This window comes from Theileria parva, chromosome 1 (assembly GCF_000165365.1).
Source record: "Theileria parva strain Muguga chromosome 1, complete sequence, whole genome shotgun sequence".
In the NCBI taxonomy this organism is placed as follows: Eukaryota; Apicomplexa; class Aconoidasida; order Piroplasmida; family Theileriidae; genus Theileria; species Theileria parva.
Window position 1 is genome coordinate 80,580 of NC_007344.1, and position 20,390 is coordinate 100,969.

At 33.2% G+C, this 20,390-nt stretch overlaps 11 protein-coding genes and 1 non-coding gene across 12 annotated transcripts; 5 read left to right on the plus strand and 7 right to left on the minus strand.

Moving 5' to 3' along the window:
• Positions 1–35: 35 nt before the first annotated feature.
• gatB (GatB/GatE catalytic domain protein) lies at positions 36–2,307 on the plus strand. The gene is made up of 2 exons (XM_760465.2): positions 36–2,016; positions 2,177–2,307. Exons 1-2 carry the CDS (start codon positions 92–94, stop codon positions 2,283–2,285), a joined length of 2,034 nt encoding a protein of 677 aa, XP_765558.1. The 5' UTR covers positions 36–91; the 3' UTR covers positions 2,286–2,307.
• On the minus strand, positions 2,274–3,941 carry TpMuguga_01g02330 (putative integral membrane protein; the record flags this gene model as incomplete). The annotated part of the gene is made up of 1 exon (XM_760466.2): positions 2,274–3,941. The coding sequence occupies one exon, from the start codon at positions 3,939–3,941 to the stop codon at positions 2,274–2,276; it is 1,668 nt and encodes a 555-aa protein (XP_765559.2).
• Positions 3,942–4,064: 123 nt separating this feature from the next.
• TpMuguga_01g02620 (RAP domain protein) lies at positions 4,065–7,105 on the minus strand (the record flags this gene model as incomplete). The annotated part of the gene is made up of 5 exons (XM_760468.2): positions 4,065–4,115; positions 4,150–4,409; positions 4,442–5,169; positions 5,215–6,779; positions 6,815–7,105. The coding sequence occupies 5 exons, from the start codon at positions 7,103–7,105 to the stop codon at positions 4,065–4,067; spliced, it is 2,895 nt and encodes a 964-aa protein (XP_765561.2).
• A 77-nt stretch (positions 7,106–7,182) lies between these two features.
• DNAJA1 (chaperone protein DnaJ) lies at positions 7,183–8,722 on the minus strand. Its single transcript, XM_760469.2, has 3 exons — positions 7,749–8,722; positions 7,552–7,718; positions 7,183–7,482 (listed from the first exon to the last, which is right to left on the minus strand). The coding sequence occupies exons 1-3, from the start codon at positions 8,454–8,456 to the stop codon at positions 7,206–7,208; spliced, it is 1,152 nt and encodes a 383-aa protein (XP_765562.1). The 5' UTR covers positions 8,457–8,722; the 3' UTR covers positions 7,183–7,205.
• A 117-nt stretch (positions 8,723–8,839) lies between these two features.
• ORC2 (Origin recognition complex subunit 2 family protein) lies at positions 8,840–11,189 on the plus strand. The gene is made up of 12 exons (XM_061304898.1): positions 8,840–9,004; positions 9,124–9,722; positions 9,758–9,918; positions 9,948–10,015; positions 10,043–10,170; positions 10,201–10,321; positions 10,355–10,474; positions 10,505–10,617; positions 10,647–10,799; positions 10,831–10,960; positions 10,992–11,050; positions 11,080–11,189. The coding sequence occupies exons 2-12, from the start codon at positions 9,181–9,183 to the stop codon at positions 11,105–11,107; spliced, it is 1,623 nt and encodes a 540-aa protein (XP_061161476.1). The 5' UTR covers positions 8,840–9,004; positions 9,124–9,180; the 3' UTR covers positions 11,108–11,189.
• Positions 11,190–11,240: 51 nt separating this feature from the next.
• Positions 11,241–11,323, plus strand: TpMuguga_01g01237. The gene has a single exon. It is a non-coding gene; the product is annotated as a tRNA-Tyr (tRNA).
• A 21-nt stretch (positions 11,324–11,344) lies between these two features.
• On the minus strand, positions 11,345–13,313 carry papA (Poly(A) polymerase PAPa). The gene is made up of 4 exons (XM_760471.2): positions 12,209–13,313; positions 11,939–12,178; positions 11,798–11,911; positions 11,345–11,767 (listed from the first exon to the last, which is right to left on the minus strand). The coding sequence occupies exons 1-4, from the start codon at positions 13,124–13,126 to the stop codon at positions 11,516–11,518; spliced, it is 1,524 nt and encodes a 507-aa protein (XP_765564.1). The 5' UTR covers positions 13,127–13,313; the 3' UTR covers positions 11,345–11,515.
• Positions 13,314–13,391: 78 nt separating this feature from the next.
• Positions 13,392–15,081, plus strand: TpMuguga_01g00038 (uncharacterized protein). The gene has a single exon (XM_760472.2). It carries the CDS (start codon positions 13,691–13,693, stop codon positions 15,065–15,067), a length of 1,377 nt encoding a protein of 458 aa, XP_765565.1. The 5' UTR covers positions 13,392–13,690; the 3' UTR covers positions 15,068–15,081.
• A 1-nt stretch (position 15,082) lies between these two features.
• Positions 15,083–16,130, minus strand: IMP4 (U3 small nucleolar ribonucleoprotein IMP4). Its single transcript, XM_061304899.1, has 4 exons — positions 15,837–16,130; positions 15,612–15,806; positions 15,465–15,580; positions 15,083–15,433 (listed from the first exon to the last, which is right to left on the minus strand). Exons 1-4 carry the CDS (start codon positions 16,069–16,071, stop codon positions 15,101–15,103), a joined length of 879 nt encoding a protein of 292 aa, XP_061161477.1. The 5' UTR covers positions 16,072–16,130; the 3' UTR covers positions 15,083–15,100.
• TpMuguga_01g00040 (Exonuclease V - a 5' deoxyribonuclease family protein) lies at positions 16,126–17,549 on the minus strand. The gene is made up of 3 exons (XM_760474.2): positions 16,795–17,549; positions 16,443–16,763; positions 16,126–16,408 (listed from the first exon to the last, which is right to left on the minus strand). Exons 1-3 carry the CDS (start codon positions 17,443–17,445, stop codon positions 16,328–16,330), a joined length of 1,053 nt encoding a protein of 350 aa, XP_765567.1. The 5' UTR covers positions 17,446–17,549; the 3' UTR covers positions 16,126–16,327.
• A 103-nt stretch (positions 17,550–17,652) lies between these two features.
• RNASEH2A (ribonuclease HII) lies at positions 17,653–18,833 on the plus strand. The gene is made up of 7 exons (XM_760475.2): positions 17,653–17,862; positions 17,896–18,009; positions 18,044–18,170; positions 18,200–18,287; positions 18,322–18,399; positions 18,432–18,567; positions 18,599–18,833. The coding sequence occupies exons 1-7, from the start codon at positions 17,784–17,786 to the stop codon at positions 18,808–18,810; spliced, it is 834 nt and encodes a 277-aa protein (XP_765568.1). The 5' UTR covers positions 17,653–17,783; the 3' UTR covers positions 18,811–18,833.
• Positions 18,633–20,390, minus strand: TpMuguga_01g00042 (AKAP7 2'5' RNA ligase-like domain protein). The gene is made up of 3 exons (XM_760476.2): positions 20,169–20,390; positions 19,799–20,131; positions 18,633–19,768 (listed from the first exon to the last, which is right to left on the minus strand). Exons 1-3 carry the CDS (start codon positions 20,293–20,295, stop codon positions 18,831–18,833), a joined length of 1,398 nt encoding a protein of 465 aa, XP_765569.1. The 5' UTR covers positions 20,296–20,390; the 3' UTR covers positions 18,633–18,830.

Below are 20,390 nucleotides of genomic sequence, written 5' to 3' on the forward strand. Positions count from 1 at the left end.
ATTTAAGGCTAGGGTTATACACACTGCCTTAAGTCACTCAATATATTACATCTAGAATACCATCTTCAATATGTGATTCCTTTAATTTGATATGTATATTTACTTATCATTTGCAAGTAATATTCTGTTATTTTTATTGCTTAAATGTTTTAATTATATCAATTGTTTACACTCTAGAATTTTAATGGAGCAACCTTTAGCCTTCCATAGTATCGTAACTACCAATATACCTTATATTTCCCCAAACAATATAACTAAAGATAAATATATGAATAAAAGTGAGAATTTCATAGTGAACTCGGAACCGCCAGATGATCTATATGACGATTTTTCTTCCAGCGGAGATGACGACTCAAAATGTATTTTAACAGGGATAGAAGCACATGTTCAATTAGCCTCTCCATACAAGGCTTTCTGCTCATGTAGAAGTATTGCTTCGCCCCTAACAACCCTAAACGCGACTAACAACCCAGATCTGTATAAAACACTACCAGCTGATAACAGAAGGAAAGTTTACAATGGTTTCAAAGAGGTATTGGAGGAGATTTCATCAAATTATAAGCCCTCAATAAGTGCTTCAAAAACACATTATAACCCTACCGCTCCTTTGAACTTCGAACAGTATGCTAAGTTTTATTATGAGTCGACAGAATTTAAAGACTACGGAGATGTCGATGAAAAGACTCTTAACGAAATGCTCTCGAAAGAAAACGAGTATACCTGTCCAGTTTGTAAAGGTGAAGTGGGAGCCACTCCATACATATCTCCAATGTCATTTTTGTACGCTGTTGGGGTTTGTAAAGTTTTCAACTGTAAGATATCTAATAATGTATCCTTTGACCGCAAGTGTTACGAATACTTTGACTTGCCAAAGGGTTATCAAATTACTCAAACCCTGAACCCACTCGGAAGAGATGGCAGCATAAAGTTAAGCACCGGTAAGGTTGTTACTGTATCAAAAGTCCAGTTTGAAGAGGACACTGCCAGGAGAGTGGATGTTCATGGGACCACAAAAACCCTTGATTTCAATAGGAGCGGAGTTGCTCTAGCTGAAGTGGTCACCGCTCCACTTGAGATGACGAGGCTTGAAATACTGGAGACCTGCAGAAAGATTTACGAACTGGTCTTTCTCAACGGCCTATCAAATGGTAATAGGTTTAGAGGAAACTTCAGATTTGATATAAATTTATCTCGTCCTGATGGAACGAACCGTGTGGAGGTTAAAAATTTGAATTCCTTTGTTACTATTAACAAGGCCATCAATGATTACGATCCTGAAAAGGACTACAGTTTTAACTTTGAGAACTTTAATAACCCGAGTGTTTTAACTAAATTAGTCAGTGAAGAACAAAAAAACCCAGAAAATAAGTCTGAGTCAATCTTAGAAACCATCAAGAACGTGTTTCTATCGATTTTGAAACACATTCCCGATAGTGACAAATACACCCCCATGGGCACAACACTTAAGTGGAACAAACACAAAGGTTTAGAGCCAACTAGAAGTAAGCTTCCCTCAGATTGTTACGGAAACTACTTTGAGCCTAATATTCCAGTAATATACCAGAGTGATGACTTGATAAAGAGAATCACAGACTGTCTTCCTAAAAGTGTCAAGGGCCTCCAATCACTTTTGGAAAAGTATCCAGAGGTAAACAAGGAGCTTTTGAAGGAGATTTACAAGTATGCTTCCTGGACAGAGTACTATGAGAAGTTGTGCACCTATTTAGATTCACGGGTAGCTGCAAGTCACTTTGTGAACCTCTTGTTACCCGTCGTTAAGTTTTCTAATAAACCCTTAATGTCGCCTGAAAGGTTCTCAGAACTTCTAAAATTAGTTTTAAACTACAAGTTAAACTTGTCAGATGTTGAGGTGGAGTTACCACGCCTATTGGATTACACGGGTTCTTTTGAGGACTATTTCAGGTCAAGGAACCTTCTTTTGTATGATTTGGACAAAACCAAGAAACTCATTGACGAATACCTTAAGGAGCATCCTCTCGACTATTCAATGTCAAAGTATGTAATTATCTATACACTATTAAGTTACTACTGTTACTATAGTTTATACAGTTAACCACTATTAATACACTATTACACTATTAAACACTAGTTACACACATATACATTCAAGCATAATAACATAATTAACACATCAATTGATTAATATTAACTTTAGAAATCCTGGATATGTTGCAAGGTTGACTACAAATCTTGTTCGTTCTCTAGACTCCAAGGTGAGCTACCAATTTGTAAAAGAATGCATTACTAACATGCTAAAGAAGTAAATTTAATATTATTGAGCCATCTTCATCCTTGTAAATCATCTTATACTTACCGCCTACGTAGTATACTTTATAATTCCTTTTCTCCTTATTCTCGCCATCACCCTTTTCACTCTCCTTAACCTCCTCGAAAGTTTTCTTCAAACAAGTGTTTCCATCAACTAAGTCTTTCGATTCATGGTCTTCTATTAATTTCCAGAAGCTTAGGTAACTCGATAGCATGTTAAATATAACCTCAGGTTTGAAATCTATCTGGTTACTAGAGAAGAATCCAGCTTTTCTGTACTGGATAGGCACAAAATATTTGTTAAAACTACCGTAGCCGGTTCTGATTGGAAACCATACTCTGTCTGGTTTAAAATCGAAAGTTGTGCCATGGTTACACAGATGTGTCATGCCAGTTAAATTATCAAAGTATGTGAGAAGCGGTATAACAAATCTAAACTTAGAATTCAGGTAAACAGCTAAACTTTTCACGTGAATGGGTAATTTGATGCAGGATGAAGGCACTGCATTATTTAGAGGAATAGGATCTTGTAGTTTATATGGCGGAGAATTCGCATTCAACAGTTCCAGTATCTTAAACAGTATATTAAACCGTTGTCTAAGAGAACCACTTATAGTTATGAGTTTAATTTTTGACCTACTTAAATCATTTGACAGGATTTTCTTGGTTGAATAATTAACCACGGGTCTCACTTTAGTAAAACAGACTAAATCAATTTCGGTACTAGAACCATCACAATTAAAATTAGTTGGGGCTTGTTTAGGTACAAATATACATCCTTTATGTATAACAAGAGGTCTAGTTCCAGGATACAGTCTAAAGCTTAAATGAATTGGTAGGGAAATGTCCTCCAGAAACAAATTAATATTCAAGATTTTTTTATCAGGTAAGTAGAGCCACTCTCGCGGTTTTATGTTTTCATACAATGAATTTAAGTCATATTTATTGATAATTTGATTTTGGAGAGAATTTCTTAACTCTAACTTCACATCCTTTTGTGGGACTGTTTTTGTGATTAAATCTTTAACGTCATATGTTTCTATCTTTTGATTATCCAGTTGTTTGAGAAACTCTTTACCCTCATCCTTGAATTGTTCTTTTCCGTATGTGTGGATTTTTATGAGTGAAGTTTCATCAAAGTCGTCATCCAGGGTGTTTATCTTGTTGGAATTATAAAAATGCTTCGGATTCACAGCTTCATTAGCGTTGTTTTTATCTTGGTCCTTGTATGAAATTGAGAACGATCCATATCTGTGAAGGTCAAAATCTAGTTTCGTGAAGAGATGTAAATAGGCTATGAATTTGGGGTAAATTTCTTTACTAATTAGTTTTTTGTCTTTAAATAGATCAAGTTCGAAAAAATTAAATCTTCCTGTACAAAAACTTGGGTATTTATTGTATTTTGGATAATCTTCAGCTGTGATTTCATCCTCAACCAATGTTGTTGTAGCGTTTTCTTGATCACAATCTGTAGAATCCAGCAAAAAAGCCTTTTTTTTACAACTTCCATTTGAGTAGATGTGAAAATGTGTAAGTTCTGTTTTGATATTCTGCGGTCTGAATGCCAAGGTCCAATTTGTTTGATTTAGTGTTACAATTAGGTAAAAAAGACAAATACTTAAAATAAATTTTACACATTTTATGATATACATATATTTTACACTTAAAACAAAAGATCTGTTATGGGAAGGTTAGTTTGAAGGTTTGGGCAATTTTACGTTTACCATACAATTTGTTTTAGAGATCAAAAATTGAATTAATATTTAAATATAAATCTAACACCTTAATTTTGATTCTATATACTTAATTTTTTCCTCATCTCCAACCTAAAATGACGTTTATTATGGTGAAAAAACTTACACATTTTGACCATTCGAAGTAGGGGATGTGTACCAATTTAGTTCCAAAATTTTGAATAATGTAATTTTTTGCTTTAGATGATGAAACCATTTCAGTAGTCCCAGAGTAATAGTGATATGGACCATCGATTTCTATAAATTTTCTCTCTTTTCCACTTCCAGTTACGACATCAATGTAATAGGATCCATTTCCCCAGGGTACTTCTGATTGAATTGGGCTATATTTCTTTCTCAACAGTGTTAAAACACTTCTATGGAATCCTAAAAACCGCTTTAAATAAATATATTAGTACCTGACATAGGATTCAACTGAGTTATGTTCATGACTTCCTTTTCAATTAATTCTTTGTCATTTGAAAATTGTTTCCTTCCCGTTTTCAGATGTTTATTCTGGCCTAAAATTGCTCTTCTCATCTTTTTAACATAAATCTTAAAAACTCTTGACTTGAAATAGTTTCTTTTTATCATCAAATGGAGCATCATCGTCACTATTCTAAGTTGTGAAAAGAGTTCCTTATTTCCATCAGATTCAAGTTCAACAAGAGTATCAAATTGAGCTACACAATCAATAATTGGTGAAGCGTCTTTATTTTCAACTGAGTTTGTTCTACATATCCCAGTTTCTTTGTGTAACATTTTAATCGACAATTCAATCAATTTCAAAACAGTTAATCTACTGAACTTGTCAAATCCCACAAGCGACAAACTATATAGGCAGTTTGTTGCCATTTGCAAATTAATTTTATAAAAATCACACGAAAAAACTAGTTTAGAAATGGAGTTAAACATCTGATTTTGAATATCATGTTTGTCCATGTTTCTCAGATGTTTATACAAACTATTGTTTCTAATATCAAAAATACGATTTTTGGGTAGACCTAGTTTAGAGAAACTGTTAATTATGTTGAAAAGCGAAACATAGTTAATCGTTTCAAAATTCCTATCATTCAAAATTCTATCATTGTGGATTTTTATTAATTTGGAAAAGTTTTCCATCAATTCCGGATTCTTTATTCTGTACCTAAATATTAATTTAATAATAATTTACAAAAATAATACTTCTAACTTGCTCAGGGAGTGCACTATTGCTGATATAGTTTCAATGTGAAGTGGTTTTAACTCCAAATGGTGCGAATAAGTTTTGAAAAACCTTTTAATGTAATCGGCTGAAAGAACCACAAATTTGACAAAATCTTTGCATTGTTTAAAATTTCCCATCGTGTTTAACATTGTTGCCAATAAGTTGAGGTTATCGGTTGTGTATTCAGATATATCCTTAGTCAGTTCCCTCCAATCATTATTAATATCCTCTGATGGTGCATCTAATAACCCTTTAGATTCCAATTTTAAAATATTATATAGGTCTGGTGGTCTTGATTTCGTCTTTACAAGTCCTAATGTGTTCGGATATAACACATAATCTAATCGTTTCGAGTATTGTCTTAATGCTGTAACTACATGTTCATGAATTAGTTGATTTAGGTTATTGGACTTGGAGTTGTTATATATCAATACTAAACTTGTTAGAAATTCAGAAATATTCTGTTGTGTTCCTGTTAATCCCACTGATTTCAAATTATCGTTACACAGGAGAATCATTGAGGCTGGCATACATCCTAGAATTGATGAGTTATACAACAATTGTATTACTATGGGTGCATCCAGTTCCCTTTCACTAACCAAGTTATATGTCGATTCAGTAAAGAATGTGTTAAATTTCTCCTTAATATTTTCAATTTCCTCTTGTTTGAATGTTTTGGAGTTGAATATATTAACAAATGTTGACGAAAGATTAACCATTAATTCAGGGTCAAAACTTGATCCCGAGAGTTTGTCCACAATTTTGTTTGTTAAAGTTTGGAGTGTGTTCTTAGTATCGTAAAAATCCGGAACAGTGTTCCTATTTTTAACTATAGAATTAAATATCATGCATGTATCACGGGAGGGGATATAATCGACTTCTCTTTGTAGGTATTCCAATCCAATATTGTACAATTCAATTGTTCCATCTCCTAATTTGACCAGTGAGTTAACTGCTATTGCAAATGATTTAGACGTAAGTTCTCCAACTAGTGGTGTGTATTTATCTTCTTTTTTACAAACAATTTTATACATTTTTTTGAATATATAAGAGTATTTGGGGAGTATTCCTTTAATTTGAAAATTGCTCCAGGAGTATACATATAGTATACCGGCTAAGTCTTCGAATGTGAACTTATCATCCTTTGTATAACTTTCCAAGATACTAAAATGTTCTGACCCGTCCTTTGAGCTATGCCACTCGTCAAGAAGTTTGTTATAGTAGTGCAATTTGATTTCAGAGACTTTAAATAGGAGTCTAAATAGTGTTTCATTTTTATAACCGGACACTGAACATGCTGATAATATTGTGTATATGTTGAAGGGTGTAAATTCGCATCTTTTATCATCCTCAAAAAACTTCACAGGGTTCATTTTATATGTATTTATGTAATTTTTACACTTGATTACAAGTCTTTCTGACATTTGTTCATAAAAGTCAGTGTTACTCATTCTTGATTTCGCCACTGATATCATCAATATTGATATGTTTTTAACACTGAATTTATCCACCAATTCTATTGCCCTTGCGATATATTTCTCCCAAACACTCTAAAATTAATAATTTTTATTATTTATATAATTACCTTTTTTAAAAATCCTGATTTACTTGATCTCATCATCGCCATAGTGAGACTATGGGTCTCCATTAAGTTGATTTCATCTGTTTTACGTTGATAATCAAGCAAATTCTTGGGAACTGGAGTTAATACATCGGTTTTAGACTCCCGTTTAGTGACGACCAGATGTGTGTTTGTAAATGGCCTAGTTTGGCCATTAGTTTTAAAAATTTTAGGTATAATTAAACAACTTCTATTGTAAAATATTTTTCTTAATGGAAGATTGGATGTGAATCCATGTATGTATAGAAAAGGCATTTTGTACACTCATATTACAATCAACTACATTTGACGAAAGTTTATTATAAAGAAACAATTAAATATAAAATAAACACTAATGTACAATCAATATTATTTATTAAAGAGCCTGCTCAATCAGTTTAATTTGTGCTGGTGTTAATTTTTTAGGGAACACGACATTGATAGTCACATATAAGTTTCCAAATTTATCCGAACCGTAAACTGGCATACCTTTTCCTTGAATTTTTATGACGTGATTATGCGGTGTAACTCCATTTTGTGAGACCGTTATTGATGTTTGGCCAAAAATATCGATTTCTCGTTCGAACTTGGTAAGTGATTCTTTTAGCGATATATCAACTTTGCAGTGTAGATCATTTCCTTCTCTTCTAAATCTAAAAGAATTTCATTAGATTTATAAATTTAATGTTTAAAAATTACACATAATTGCTAAAATCACTTACACATCATGTGGTTTTTCTGTAACCACAAACACTAAATCTCCTCTCTTCATTCCCGGTTTTTCTTGTCCTCTTCCCTCCATTACGATATTTTGTTTATTCTTATGACCTGGCTCGACATTAACCGTTACTTGTACTTCTTCCGTATATACCGGTCCGTTTGGGCATTCCTAAATACTATAATGATTTTTCTTAAATACCTTGCAATTGGGGAGCCATCCTTTTCCTCTACCAATACATGAATCATCTCTCATTTGATGTTGAATGAACATTCCATAACCTCTTTGTTGAGTTACTACTTTTAGACCTGGGCCGTGACAATCTGAACGCTTCGTTTCGCATTCATCATAATTTTTGCACAGTCTAGATAATTCTAGGGTTAGTTCGAATTCTTTTCCCGTGTATAAAAAATCTAATGGTACTGACAATGGATAAACTAGTGGTTCTGCCTTCTTTTCTTTGGGTCCTTGGAATCCTGATGAAAAAAAGTTGGAAAATATGTCGTCCATGTCATATTCTTCTGGCATTCCTCCCATCCTCTCCATTCTGTCAAGTCCTGCAAATCCATGGTTATCATAAGCTTCTCTCTTATCGTTATTACTCAATATTTCATAGGCTTCATTTATTTCTTTGAATTTATCTGAAGCGTCTGGGTCTGTGCTCAGATCCGGGTGGTACTTTTTACTTAGTCCAAGGAATGCCTTCCTTATTTCTTTATGTGTAGATGTTTTACTCACACCAAGTACTTCGTATGGACACCTTTTATCATCGTGGGTTTCTTCCTGAGGGGCTTGAAAGTCAAAAAAATCGTTATTGAACGTGAAATGAAAGGATTGTGCATATTTTATTGATTGGAGGGGGTAGTAAAACAGAATTGATACCAATAATCCAAATTTATACGATACCATTGAGGAATTACAAAATTACATTTATATTTTTAAAAAAATCTATAAATAATGGAATTGGAAAAACAACACCGACACATGAATCTTAAGAATAAAATTGAGTACATAAAATAAAAAAGATAACAAACGTACAATTGAGAAAAGAATAATAGGGTCTAAAAAGTCATAAAAAATAAAGTATGAGAGGTATTAATGTTTCCGTTGTTTACAAAACTAAATAGTAACTCATTTGATTCAAATTTATATTACAGATACAGCCATACACCGACCATAGAACCAAATTAATAAGTAAATTTATAAATTAAACAATATAATTGTTAAGTCATTTGATTTTTGTGCGCTTCTTCCCCACTATGGAATACTCTTTACACATTAAGACATAAAAATGAAGTTACATGGATTCAAACTGATCCTTCCATTATCTGTTACTTTTATATTGAGATAATAATTCGAATTTTGTACAAAATGGACTCCCTACTGTTAATCCATGTCTGAATTGTTACATTCGGTTGAATATTATTCCTTTTCCTATATTCCAGGAAGACGAATATGTAAGTTACATCTCTAATATTTTAAAATCTATATTTTTTACACTACCATTTCCCCTCATTTTTTTACATTTTAACTCGTTTAAGCTAGCTTTACCACAACATACACATCTTATATTTAGGTTCCAACCAGATGATTTATCGAGTTTTTGAAATTATTTTTTACAAATGCCTGTAAAATGTCTAAAGTTAATTTTGAATTGTCGATTCCTTCGGCTTTAGATAAAAAACTAAAAGAAATTATTGATCCGAGTGAATTTGGCTCTAGAGGATTTGTTTTACGTTCTTATAGGGGGAAAATTTTCAACGTTAAGCATCATGGAAAGAAGATCATCGGGGATAAGGAGCTGTATGACCATATGTCAACCAACTTTACTTGGCTTATGGATTACTTGAAAAATGAAAACCCATATGAAAAAAACTCAAATCAGTTTGAATCTAAAATCAGCCACCTACTTGGTGTGACAAAAGATTATTTATCTGACTCCATTCTCATCGAAAGCGAGCCCCCTGACTTAGTTTTGGACTTTCCTCCCGATGCTAAAACTCAGCAAGAGGATGATCAAACTTTCGTCAAAACTGACACATTTAGTTCGCCTAATAACATAGATGGGAAAGTTAACACATATAAACTTAATGGTTCATCACCTGATTATTCTGGAGTTTTAAAGTTTGATTTATCATCGTTAATGGGGAACCTAAACACGTTCGACAATTTGAAGTAAGTTCTAATGACTGGAATGACTTCAAATTTAGGAAAATACTCGAACCTGTTCCGAATGCACCTGATATTACAGATACACTATTATATCAGTACATGAAACCCAGGAGTGGCCCATTTGTGGACACATCTGAAGTAGAAAGGGTAATGTTTAGTTATCCCATTGATTTGAAAATGGCAAATTTACTTAGAACAGGTAATTTGAAACAGTTAAATATTTTATAGCTTTCGAAAAGTCGAGTTTGGAAGCATACATCAAGTTGGTAAATCAATTTTCATCCAGGTGTTTCAAGGTACTTGATTACTTATGAAAATTTTAGATTAATAGAGAATACGTTAAACCTATGACATTTTGGAAGACTTGGATACTTAATGGGTTTCATTTAATTTTTTATGGAAATGGGTCAAATAGTAACTTGTTAAATGCGTTTTCTAAGATCGCCTTGAGGTTTGTTAATTCCAAACATATGTGGTTCAGTGATTCACCAAACATTACCATAAACGCATATGCCATCAAGGGTTCCGACTCCTATCTCTGGAATTATCTTAGTGACAAGATTCTGGATACGAAAACAGTTTCAAAGTCTGAAGGTTTAAAGGTATTTACGACAATCAACCAAAATTTGTTTTAGAGAATTTCAAGAAAGGTTGAGTCATTTAATTCTTATTTTTATATAATTATACACGGAATTGACCTTTTCTTGTTGAATGACGGATTCAATACCTTGAAGGATCTGATAGCCCTTAAAAATGTATTCAAAGTTTTTAGTATTATTTTCTAGGTTAAAGTGATAGGATCAATGAATCACCAGAATTCAGGACCAATTTTTAACGATTTTGATAGAGTATTGGGGAAATATAGGATTGTTCACACCAACACATTTCACGAATTTGGGTTCGTTTGTTTCTATTAGTGTTTCTTAGACAAGAACTCATTTCCATATGGCAAAACACACCGCCTAATTTCTTTATGAACAAGAAAGTACAGAAGAGCGCAGCTCAAATACAGACTATACTGGAGGCTCTTAGCAAGAATCACCAGAAACTGTTCTCACTTATCGCACAAATACAACTAGAGTTTGTTTATATTATGATCACACACTTTTAGAACCACTAGAGATACCAAGAAGTTTATTGGAATTGAGAAGAATTCCATACTTCATGATTCTAGGGCCATTACTATTTGCCATAATGAAACTAAATTGGACAACCTTCTGACCGAATTCACTACACATGATGTATATATATTTTTTCATTTTATATTTTCAGGTGATTGAACAAACTCGTGGGCCTGGAGGCAGATTATTTCTTAGGATTCCATTTGAAAAGTATGTTAGCTCCTGACATTTTTTTTCAGTGAACAGCTCGATCGCTTTATTATTTAGTTTTTAATGTTTACACCCCATTTCTTTTGATCTTATAAACAAGTTTATAATCTTTGCTGTTTTGAATTTTTTCCTTTTTTCTTTCATTTTTAATATCCTTTAATATAAATTTATTTTCTGTTGTTCTAACAGACCGGTGATAGCTCAGTTGGTAGAGCGGCAGACTGTAGAAACGCGGCTATCTGTTGGTCGGTGGTTCGATTCCGCCTCACCGGATTTAATTATATTCTATTTATATAATTATATTAACATATTAGATTATAAAAAACAAGAATTTTGATTGATTTGCTTGATTTAGTAAGATATTTACCAAATTATCCTTTGATGTGGTAAAGAATTGAAAAATAAGGTTACAAAAACCAATGAATGAAAAAACAAAAATATTACAGATTATAATTTAATAAATTTCTATGATATTTCATTTATTGGCCTCTTTTTAGATTTGTTTGATAAAACATAGTCGGGGAGTTGGTTATTTTTGAGGTGTTTGATATTAAAACTGATTTGATCCCTGTACTTTTCCATATCACTCCAATTATTTATAATATCTTTAAACGATTGCACAGACGAGCGTATATCGAGAGTTTTTGAGGTTTCTACCACACCCGATATGACCTTGAAGGCGAAGAAAGCAGAAGATGCGTAATCCCAATTATCATCCTAAAAATCGTTGAAAAAATTAAAAAATACTTCAAATTTGAAAAATCCCGGAATTGGTCTTATATATGTGTTTCCTAGGTTCTCCAATCTGCTTATGAGGAATCTCATCCTACTTCCAATCCACCCTTCCCACTTATTATGGGCCTGAAAACTTTAAAATAGGTTAAAAACTACATGTTCATTAGATCCGTAGACTTCTATTACTAGAAAGTGCTTGTAGTTAGAAAACACATCCTCCTCCTCAAGAACCTTCTCCCATAATTCGACGTTTGTAAGATTTGACGTTTTAAATATTTCCAAAGCCCTCATAAGCTCCTCTGTTATCACTCTCTTTGTTGTTGCAGTTACATTATGAGTGGAATTCATAGAGGGAAAGGCAGGTGTAATTATTGGCATCAGATGATGTCGGTCCTAAGTACTTTTAATTCATTAAATACGTACCTGAGGGTTAACTCTTGGATCCCATACTTTGAAGGACATTAATCCTGGGATATTTGGTGGCTCCTTTATTTTACATAAGGTCACTGGGCACTCCCACTGCCATACTGAGTATACCCTGAAAAATTTTTCAATGAGTTGGTTGGGAGCGCAGTTGGGGTACAATTGACAGACTCTTGCTGTTAAAATTGCCCACGCCACGCCACCTAGATATCCTACAACTGTTGAATATATTTTACGTCTTGAGGCCCAGAGTTTTATGAACCTGAGTGTCGTTCTGAAGTAATTTTTGTTTGGTACAGAGTCGAGTATATAACTTGCTACTCTACATCCATTAATGCTACGAACCGTCGAGTCATTCATGTTACGTAAAATGTTATCATCCAAAACGTTTATATGTGGACTAACAGTTGGAGCATCTAAGTTGGCAAACAGAATGTCGATGCTAATGTCGTAAAAATATAACTTTATTACTGGTGTGTACGCATCTGGTACAGCTTGCAACTTAGATATACCGTCTACTTTATTTAATGTATTGTAAAAATCAGAAAAGAACGATTCACGCGTTACGCTTCTAGGGCACAGACACAAAACGTCTATATCGCTATCTGGAGCCACAATTCCCAGCCTATATGATCCAAAAGTCAACAGTTTACCTGAAACCTGACTCGCTTCTTGGTCTGTTAGGCCTCTAGTAATTTTAGCTTGCCTTCTAACAAACTGTTGTAGGAGGCGGTTAAGTGATTCCAGAATATCTTCTCTTCTTTTTTTACCTTCTTCAGTTTCATACAAATTATGTGATTTTAGGAGGTTAAGAAGTTCGCGGGAAGCCTTGAGATCGTTGTTTGTTGGACCTTCATGTGACACAGGATCAGTTATTCCATACTGATTTAATTGGATAGATTGTACAGAAATTACCATTGTATAATCTTCTGCTTAAAAACATTAATTTGAATATGGATTCAAATATTTATCGGTGATTAAAATTAAAAACATCATTTTTATGACATAGCTATATTACATAAAATAAAAAAAGCCTAAATATAATATTCTCCTTACTTAAAGAGAATATATAAAATAAAAATTATATAATACAAAAAGAATAAATAATTGCCAATAACTGTTGTTTATTCTAGCCATTGTCAGGTTGTGTATCATTGACATTAATCTATATACATTTTATACTGGTACACCTTCACAATTTTATTTGAAAATGTAATTAAAAAAATTTTTGGAGATTTTTGGTTTATTTTATCATTTATAAAATCTAACGTTTGTCTGATTTTCTGGCATTATTTTTTATTTTAACTGACTTTTTTTAAATTTTAACGCACACATATTTTTAAATTCACCTTAACATTTCACATACACTCATTTCTTATCGATATTTTTCAATTAAGGCCCATGATGTTACTATCTTAATGATGATTGCATCATTCTTCACATTCCTATTCTATTCTCTTTAATTTTTCTATACTCAAAATTATGATTAAACCAAACAAGAACTCAAATTCAGGGGAAAGTAAATTTGGCTTATCTGTTCTGGATACTTTGTTAAATCGCGATATTTATGACGTTTCAATAAATGAAACAACATCTGAAATAAGGGGATTTTATTCAGACTCCGACAACAATTCACATCTTGTATCATCATCTTCGTCACACATTTTATCAGAAAATGGAATCCCTAATAGCACCTTGGAATCGCCTCTGTTTACGGAAACTAAAACTCCGACTAACAGATCGGAGCAACTTCCCATTCTTTTGGCCAGAAACTATTACACAGCGCCACCTTGTTTGTTAAGATTTGTAAACTCAACCTCTACCATTAGATCCTATAAAGAAAACAAAAGGGATTCAGATGGGACTGTATTGGACAATGAGTATGATCCCATCATTGATTGCAACGTCGACACCAACGATGAAATGGATGACTATGATTTAAATGAAAACGACGTTGAAACTTTCTCTATTGGTACCATGACTAATAGAACTTCTCTGATGAGTGATCAGCAGTTTCCTGACTCTGATGAGCTTGCTTACATGAATATGGACCCTCTGGAGTTAAACTTAGTTTTACAAAATGCATCTTCAAAACGAGACCCTCATTTTGACAAGGGTTGTTCACCTTTTGTTATTGAAAAGTCTACGGATTCAAATACCAACTCTAAAGTTACAGTTGATATCGGAACCAGCCCTCTTATTATGGATGAGACTGAATTATTTGACAAATGGGTTTCAACAGACAAACTAGATGAAGACACGGAAGTAAAAGTAGAAGACATTGAAATAAAACTAGAGCCCACTACTATGGATTCTTACCCTCCAGAACTTGAATCAAACGATTTAAACACAACTGACGTTGATGTTGAACCTTCTGAGTTCCCGATAAATGATGATGCTCCAGACTCTAAGGAGTATTCTACACTTGAGTCTGGTGATTTTTCGATAAAAAATCAGGAATTACCTCAAGAGAATCAAATTCCCGTTTATTGCAGGAGTCTTCTCTACAGAATTAGAGTTCCTCTTTCAAAGCGCCTTAAAAACATAAACGAGGATGCTCTAAACAATAGTTTGAGTTCTCCACTCAATTCCCCTACAAAAGTTAACTTGAGTTGTGATCGTCTATTTTCATCTAAAACCAAATCTCCTAATTCAATCGACTACTCATATTCACTTTTAAGTGTTAGAGATTTAGAGCCCAATCGTTCCGACTCCTCAAATTTATTACCGAATACAAACTATGATTTTTCAAAAAATAAGGGGACCAAGTCTAATAAAATTAAGAGAAACTTGACTAGTTCCCTAGGTTCTCAGGGCCGTAACAAGATTAGGAAACGGTCCAGACCTTTAAAACGATAATATTATACTATGTATTTGTTTATTTTAGTTAGATTATGATGCTAGAATTGGTTTGTGAGTATTAAAGTACGGTCTTAAGACCCACTCAGTTTCAAGGTCACGCATGTCTACTGTTCCGAGTTCTATTTTAAATGGTTTTAGTACAAATCTTGGCCCTATTTCCTTCAAGGCGACCTTTTTATCTTCAGCTCCGATCTTTTTTTCTGTCCAAACATGGTGGCGAAATATAATTTTGTCCTTTTCGTTAATAAACGACATTATTCTCGTCTCGTTTGTGTTTGGAGGAGGGAACATGTACCTTATGATGTCCTTGATCCTCTCACCAAGTGGGCTTGTAAAGTTATGGAACATTAGATGCGGGTAAGCCTAGGTAATAAATTAAGTATTTTAAACATACTTGGGACATGGTTGGCAGTTTTTCAGTGAGGTCGTGTCTCAGAACTACATCTGAGAGTTGAAAATACGCTGTTGGACCATGTGGAAGGTGAGTTATGATCATTGAGTTGGGGTTACCTATAAAAAACTATTTTAATTTTGTAAATACCTCTCGTTTCATAAATCAGAACCATGTCTGAGACATCTTTAGATCTGCAAAATTCCACCAAATCTTTTAAAATATATGAACCCCTATTCAAGCGTTCTGAATTTGGGATTATTAAGCACAACTCCTTAGCAAATTGCGTAAGTCTACTGGATGGATTCCTTGAGGTGGTTATAAGAATTTTCGGGTCCTTAAATCCTAAATTTTTTGTAAAATAATGTAACATACCACAAAAAGCATATTCATTGTCCACATGAGAGTATTCTTCTCTTCTTTTGGCATCAAGTAGGTCCAATGAAGCCTGAACAACTCCACTTTGGTTTCTTAACTCTGTAGGAATTGGTTTATTATTTTTTAAAGCTTCATTTAGCTCTCTAGCTTTCTTTAAGGAGTATTTATCTTTATTTTCTCTTGATTTGAGGAATATATACTCTCTTCTCTGTCTTAGGGTCTTACGTAGCATTTTAAAATATATTTAAATAATACATACTATGATACAATTAATTAAAAATTTGAATAGACTGTGAATTACTATATTATGGCTCCAGTTACAAATGGGGAATTCAATCTTTGGTTTTAAGAGATATAAACAATTAAAATACACAAAACTCCATTGAACAATTTTAATTATTAATTTACATTTGCATCATTTTGGTTTAATTGTATAAACTTGACAACACACTAATTTTACAGGAATTTTGTTTGAATAGACGATTCGATTAACTATTATCCGACACTAGTGGACAAACAGGGCATTCGTCTTTAAATTCACACATTTTACACTTCCATGCTTCATTTTTCTACAACACATATTAGTTAATATAGAATACTTACAGCAACATAGTCTGCCTCCCTCAATCCATCCCAGAAGTTGCAAAGATATCCTACTGTCATCACGGCGTTGTCTCTATTCAAATTTATTTTAGAATTTGAGAATATTTCTCCCTCAAATTCGTACTCCAGGTTCATTTCGCATGAAATTTTGGGTAGTTTTTTGAATGCCCTTAAGTATTTCTTTTCCAGTTCATGGAGGCATTTTTCTTTCTTCAATTCAGGAGTGGTAAATTCTGCAAACTTATCACAATTGAAAGAGTCGTATAATTTTTCGAAATTCACCACTCCATTCTTTGTATCTTCCAACATCATACAGTAAACCTATAAAAGTATTATTTTAGTAATAAATTACCTGGACTTGAAGTGATGCTCCTTGAACTTGTTGAACTGATGGTAGCTTTTTACTCTTTCTGGTTTTAGTGTCAGATATTATTACTGATTTCTGCTTTGTGAGCCTATCTTTAGATATTGTAAGTTGATCGATGATTCCACAGAAAGTATAACTGCCTAAGTTCCAGAACAGCCACAGTTCCCTGCATTTACCTTCAGACATGAGTTGCTCTAACAGATTAATGGTGTTTAACATTCTTATTCCCAAGTTGTCCTCGTTAGTTTCAACTTCCACTTCTATAATTTCATGGTCTTCCAGTTCCAGTTCTTCATGCCGTTCAATTCCTTTTAGCATCTCTTCTGTAACCCTTTTACGACCCGTCAACAATGATAACTCAAGTTGTTTTTCGCACCAAAGTTGTGAGGACAGTTCAGTCACTGATAGGGTCCAATTCTTGTTAAACTTCAAAACTGGGGGCAGAGAGCCGTTTTGTGTGTTTTGAGACTGAATAGAATCTTTGAGGTAGTCTTCTATATCATCAATCAAATGATCAAACTCCAAGGGATTATCATTTTCAGTTAATTTTGAAGAATCATCACCAGATTTTTCTGTTTTGTTATAAACAATTTTAAATTTCCTTTTCTTCTTGTCATCTTTGACAACGCCTGTCATTTTAGATCATTAATTAAGTTTATCTTCGTTTAATGACAAGAGTAACACATAAAATACATCGAGATATTGTAAATGATTAAACAATTATATGTACATGGTTAAAAACTAAGTTTTTTAATTTTATATGTTCTAAATATCCACACACATCTTCTTTATAAACGTCGTTGACAGCGGATGGGGAAAATATGATATTTTTTTAAAAAACATTATTAATTAGGTTAAAATTACAAGAATCTAAATATTTTTACATTATATTTTTAAAATATAATTCATGGATTCTATTTTACTTTAGGTTTTTAAGGATTCACTTTACACATTAGTCATTGGAGTAATTTTTAATGGAAGGAGAAAATCCCCTGAAATGCTTCAGAATACACCGTTTTGGTAACATTTCTAAATCTGATGAAGTTATTTTGGGTAATTTATTGTATCATCAATTATCACTATTAGGAATCGACGAGGCTGGAAGAGGCCCTGTTTTAGGTCCAATGGTTTATGGAGGATTTTTTTGCATAAAGGGAGATGATTGTAAATCTATACTCAAAAATAAGATAAGAGTTGATGGTTTGTTTAAATGTGTTTTAAATTCCTGTACCAGATTCTAAAAAACTAACTGAGACTATGAGGGAGAACAAATTTTACCAGCTGAATGATCCTAATTATCCCTTTGGAGTTGTTGCTGAGGTGATAACTCCTCAGTATATTAGCTATAAAATGCTTCAAAGGTATTTTTTCTAATTTATTAATTAATTAGGGATAAATATAATTTGAACGAGATATCTCACGACACCGCAATTTCCATTATTCGTCATGTTTTAGATCATGGTTATAATCTAAAAGAAGTAAATTTTTATTGGATTATGAGAATTAACTCAGGTCTACATAGATGCAGTTGGTACAGTAAACAAATACGAAGCCAAGCTCTCCAAGTTGTTTCCAAAAATACACTTCTCTGTATATTTATTTGCTAATTAATGAATGGTTAGGTAAGGGAGAAGGCCGATTCTATTTACCCTACAGTCAGTGCAGCTTCAATTGTTGCGAAAGTAATAAGGGATAACATAATAAAAAATTGGAAATTTGATTTTGAAGTAGAAAATATAGGGTCTGGATACCCTGGTGGTTAGTTTAACATTTTATTAAAAAGATTCAGACCCTTACACTAAAGACTTTCTGACAAATAACATGGACAAAATCTTTGGATTCCCTGATATTGTTCGTTACAGCTGGTCCACTGCTAGTCATTTATTGAATGGGCCTGACGGTGTTGAGGTCGAATGGTATGACGAGGAGATTGTTCACTCTAAAAAGAACGATTTGCCTAGTCCTCTCTGTTATACTATTAAAAATGTAACAAAATTTTAATTAAAATATTATATTCTGGTTTATATCCAAAACAGGAATCTTTCAGCCTTGTTATTATTATCAGTATTCATGTCAACCAGGTGATCATTTGGAATGTCTTTTGGCCTAGAGCTACATATTCTTGTTGTTGCGATATCTTCATTTTCCTCGTTGTCATAACTCGTTCCTACAAAGGACGTTAGTTCCGTAGAGTTGTAAGAGTTGAAATTGCAGGTCTCTCCCCTCCTTGGTCTGAGTTCAGCGCATACCACTTGAGTTTTGCCTGAGAACTTAAGGTTGGATAAAATATTAACCTGCTGGTGCCTCATTAGTGTCACATGGAACTTGTTTTTTACTGACGTGTCGTATTCATAGCTTTCTTCTTCATCACTCTCGCTTTCCTTTTTTACCGTTTCAGTTTCAGTTTCCTGTTCTTGAGTTTCTGGCTCATTAACTTCAGATACAAGGTTTTCTTCATAATGAGTATCTTTTTCAGAGTTTTCAGAAGTCGTTTTCATGTAATTGGGGTCTACCAGCGGAACGTCTGTAAATGTTATTTCAACGGCTCCTCCACGTGATAGGTAAATCCCTTTAGGAGCTAGTTGGGATTCAGTTAGGTTAGATATTCTGTTAGACTTGTTAATTTTTCTTCTTTTCGGTTTGTTCATGAATGTATTAACTGTTTTGTTGAGGGTGTTTTGGAATTCACTTGCTATATCAGTTAATGCTTCACTCATAACGACATTTGTAAAAAGTACACTTCTTTTGGCTAACTTTCCTTTGTATTTTATAAAATCAAGTCCTTCTAGGTCTACGTTATACTGACTATGATAATTTTGCGATTGCTGTTTAAGTACGGACGTAATTGTTAGGGAGGTGATTTGAAATGCTCGTACGACTTTATATATATCTGAATCAGTTACAAGGTTGACAAGGGCCAAGGTAATATGAGGTCGTTTCTCAAATGTAACATTACCACCTAAAACTGGATAAATAGATTAAAAAGAACCTAATTTATTCTTTACTAATTTTTGGAATTCTGAGAAACTCTTATGAAACTGATCTCCTCTGACTGGGAAACACAAATAGAAGTTATATACATTACTCTTCCTGCAAATATCTATGATCTCGTTTATTGATGGTTCTGCCTTTTCGCCGGATGAGATTAATTTCAAGTCACCGTCTACATCCTGTAAGGACATTCGCACCTCAAATAACTTCTCTATATCAGGAATCTTCTTTTCTATAAGGGTTTTAAATGGAGTTCTAACATTAACTGAGTGTTGATTTTGGGAAAATAAGGAATCTGGCGGTTTGTAAGGAAGAGATTCAGGTTGAGATTCTATAAAATGTATATATTTACTTAATTAAATTCAAACCCTGATTTAAGTCTAAATTCCCCAGTGGAATAGGAATCCTAAATGTTACATTTGGATTCTTATTAAAATTTTCTACTTGTACTGTTTTTGTGTCGAACTTAAATTCTCCACGGGCAAAATCATTCATAGATCTGAATATTTTATCAATTTACATAAGAAATACAAATAGAAGAAGCGATAATTAGGTCAAAAAGTTAACTCCGTAATAGTACATTATTTTAC

What these genes read in the sequence shown, in the direction of transcription:
- ORC2 (XM_061304898.1), top strand. Translation starts at nt 9,181, where the DNA reads ATGTCTAAAGTTAATTTTGAATTGTCGATTCCTTCGGCTTTAGATAAA. An exon ending in ATCTGATAGCCCTTAAAAAT is followed by an intron (nt 10,475 to 10,504) that starts GTATTCAAAGTT and finishes ATTATTTTCTAG; the next exon opens with GTTAAAGTGATAGGATCAAT. An exon ending in CTTAGGATTCCATTTGAAAA is followed by an intron (nt 11,051 to 11,079) that starts GTATGTTAGCTC and finishes ATTTTTTTTCAG; the next exon opens with TGAACAGCTCGATCGCTTTA.
- papA (XM_760471.2), bottom strand. Translation starts at nt 13,126, where the DNA reads ATGGTAATTTCTGTACAATCTATCCAATTAAATCAGTATGGAATAACT. An exon ending in ATCCAAGAGTTAACCCTCAG is followed by an intron (nt 12,179 to 12,208) that starts GTACGTATTTAA and finishes AAAAGTACTTAG; the next exon opens with GACCGACATCATCTGATGCC. An exon ending in CGGGATTTTTCAAATTTGAA is followed by an intron (nt 11,768 to 11,797) that starts GTATTTTTTAAT and finishes AACGATTTTTAG; the next exon opens with GATGATAATTGGGATTACGC.
- TpMuguga_01g00038 (XM_760472.2), top strand. Translation starts at nt 13,691, where the DNA reads ATGATTAAACCAAACAAGAACTCAAATTCAGGGGAAAGTAAATTTGGC.
- IMP4 (XM_061304899.1), bottom strand. Translation starts at nt 16,071, where the DNA reads ATGCTACGTAAGACCCTAAGACAGAGAAGAGAGTATATATTCCTCAAA. An exon ending in CAATGAATATGCTTTTTGTG is followed by an intron (nt 15,807 to 15,836) that starts GTATGTTACATT and finishes CAAAAAATTTAG; the next exon opens with GATTTAAGGACCCGAAAATT. An exon ending in TCTGATTTATGAAACGAGAG is followed by an intron (nt 15,581 to 15,611) that starts GTATTTACAAAA and finishes AGTTTTTTATAG; the next exon opens with GTAACCCCAACTCAATGATC.
- RNASEH2A (XM_760475.2), top strand. Translation starts at nt 17,784, where the DNA reads ATGGAAGGAGAAAATCCCCTGAAATGCTTCAGAATACACCGTTTTGGT. An exon ending in ATCTGATGAAGTTATTTTGG is followed by an intron (nt 17,863 to 17,895) that starts GTAATTTATTGT and finishes TATCACTATTAG; the next exon opens with GAATCGACGAGGCTGGAAGA. An exon ending in AGCTATAAAATGCTTCAAAG is followed by an intron (nt 18,171 to 18,199) that starts GTATTTTTTCTA and finishes TTAATTAATTAG; the next exon opens with GGATAAATATAATTTGAACG.
- TpMuguga_01g00040 (XM_760474.2), bottom strand. Translation starts at nt 17,445, where the DNA reads ATGACAGGCGTTGTCAAAGATGACAAGAAGAAAAGGAAATTTAAAATT. An exon ending in GAGCATCACTTCAAGTCCAG is followed by an intron (nt 16,764 to 16,794) that starts GTAATTTATTAC and finishes ATACTTTTATAG; the next exon opens with GTTTACTGTATGATGTTGGA. An exon ending in GGGAGGCAGACTATGTTGCT is followed by an intron (nt 16,409 to 16,442) that starts GTAAGTATTCTA and finishes TATGTGTTGTAG; the next exon opens with AAAAATGAAGCATGGAAGTG.
- TpMuguga_01g00042 (XM_760476.2), bottom strand. Translation starts at nt 20,295, where the DNA reads ATGAATGATTTTGCCCGTGGAGAATTTAAGTTCGACACAAAAACAGTA. An exon ending in GAATTTAGACTTAAATCAGG is followed by an intron (nt 20,132 to 20,168) that starts GTTTGAATTTAA and finishes TACATTTTATAG; the next exon opens with AATCTCAACCTGAATCTCTT. An exon ending in ATTAGTAAAGAATAAATTAG is followed by an intron (nt 19,769 to 19,798) that starts GTTCTTTTTAAT and finishes ATCCAGTTTTAG; the next exon opens with GTGGTAATGTTACATTTGAG.
- DNAJA1 (XM_760469.2), bottom strand. Translation starts at nt 8,456, where the DNA reads ATGGTATCGTATAAATTTGGATTATTGGTATCAATTCTGTTTTACTAC. An exon ending in GATGGCTCCCCAATTGCAAG is followed by an intron (nt 7,719 to 7,748) that starts GTATTTAAGAAA and finishes TATAGTATTTAG; the next exon opens with GAATGCCCAAACGGACCGGT. An exon ending in ACAGAAAAACCACATGATGT is followed by an intron (nt 7,483 to 7,551) that starts GTAAGTGATTTT and finishes AAATTCTTTTAG; the next exon opens with ATTTAGAAGAGAAGGAAATG.
- gatB (XM_760465.2), top strand. Translation starts at nt 92, where the DNA reads ATGTATATTTACTTATCATTTGCAAGTAATATTCTGTTATTTTTATTG. An exon ending in CTCGACTATTCAATGTCAAA is followed by an intron (nt 2,017 to 2,176) that starts GTATGTAATTAT and finishes TATTAACTTTAG; the next exon opens with AAATCCTGGATATGTTGCAA.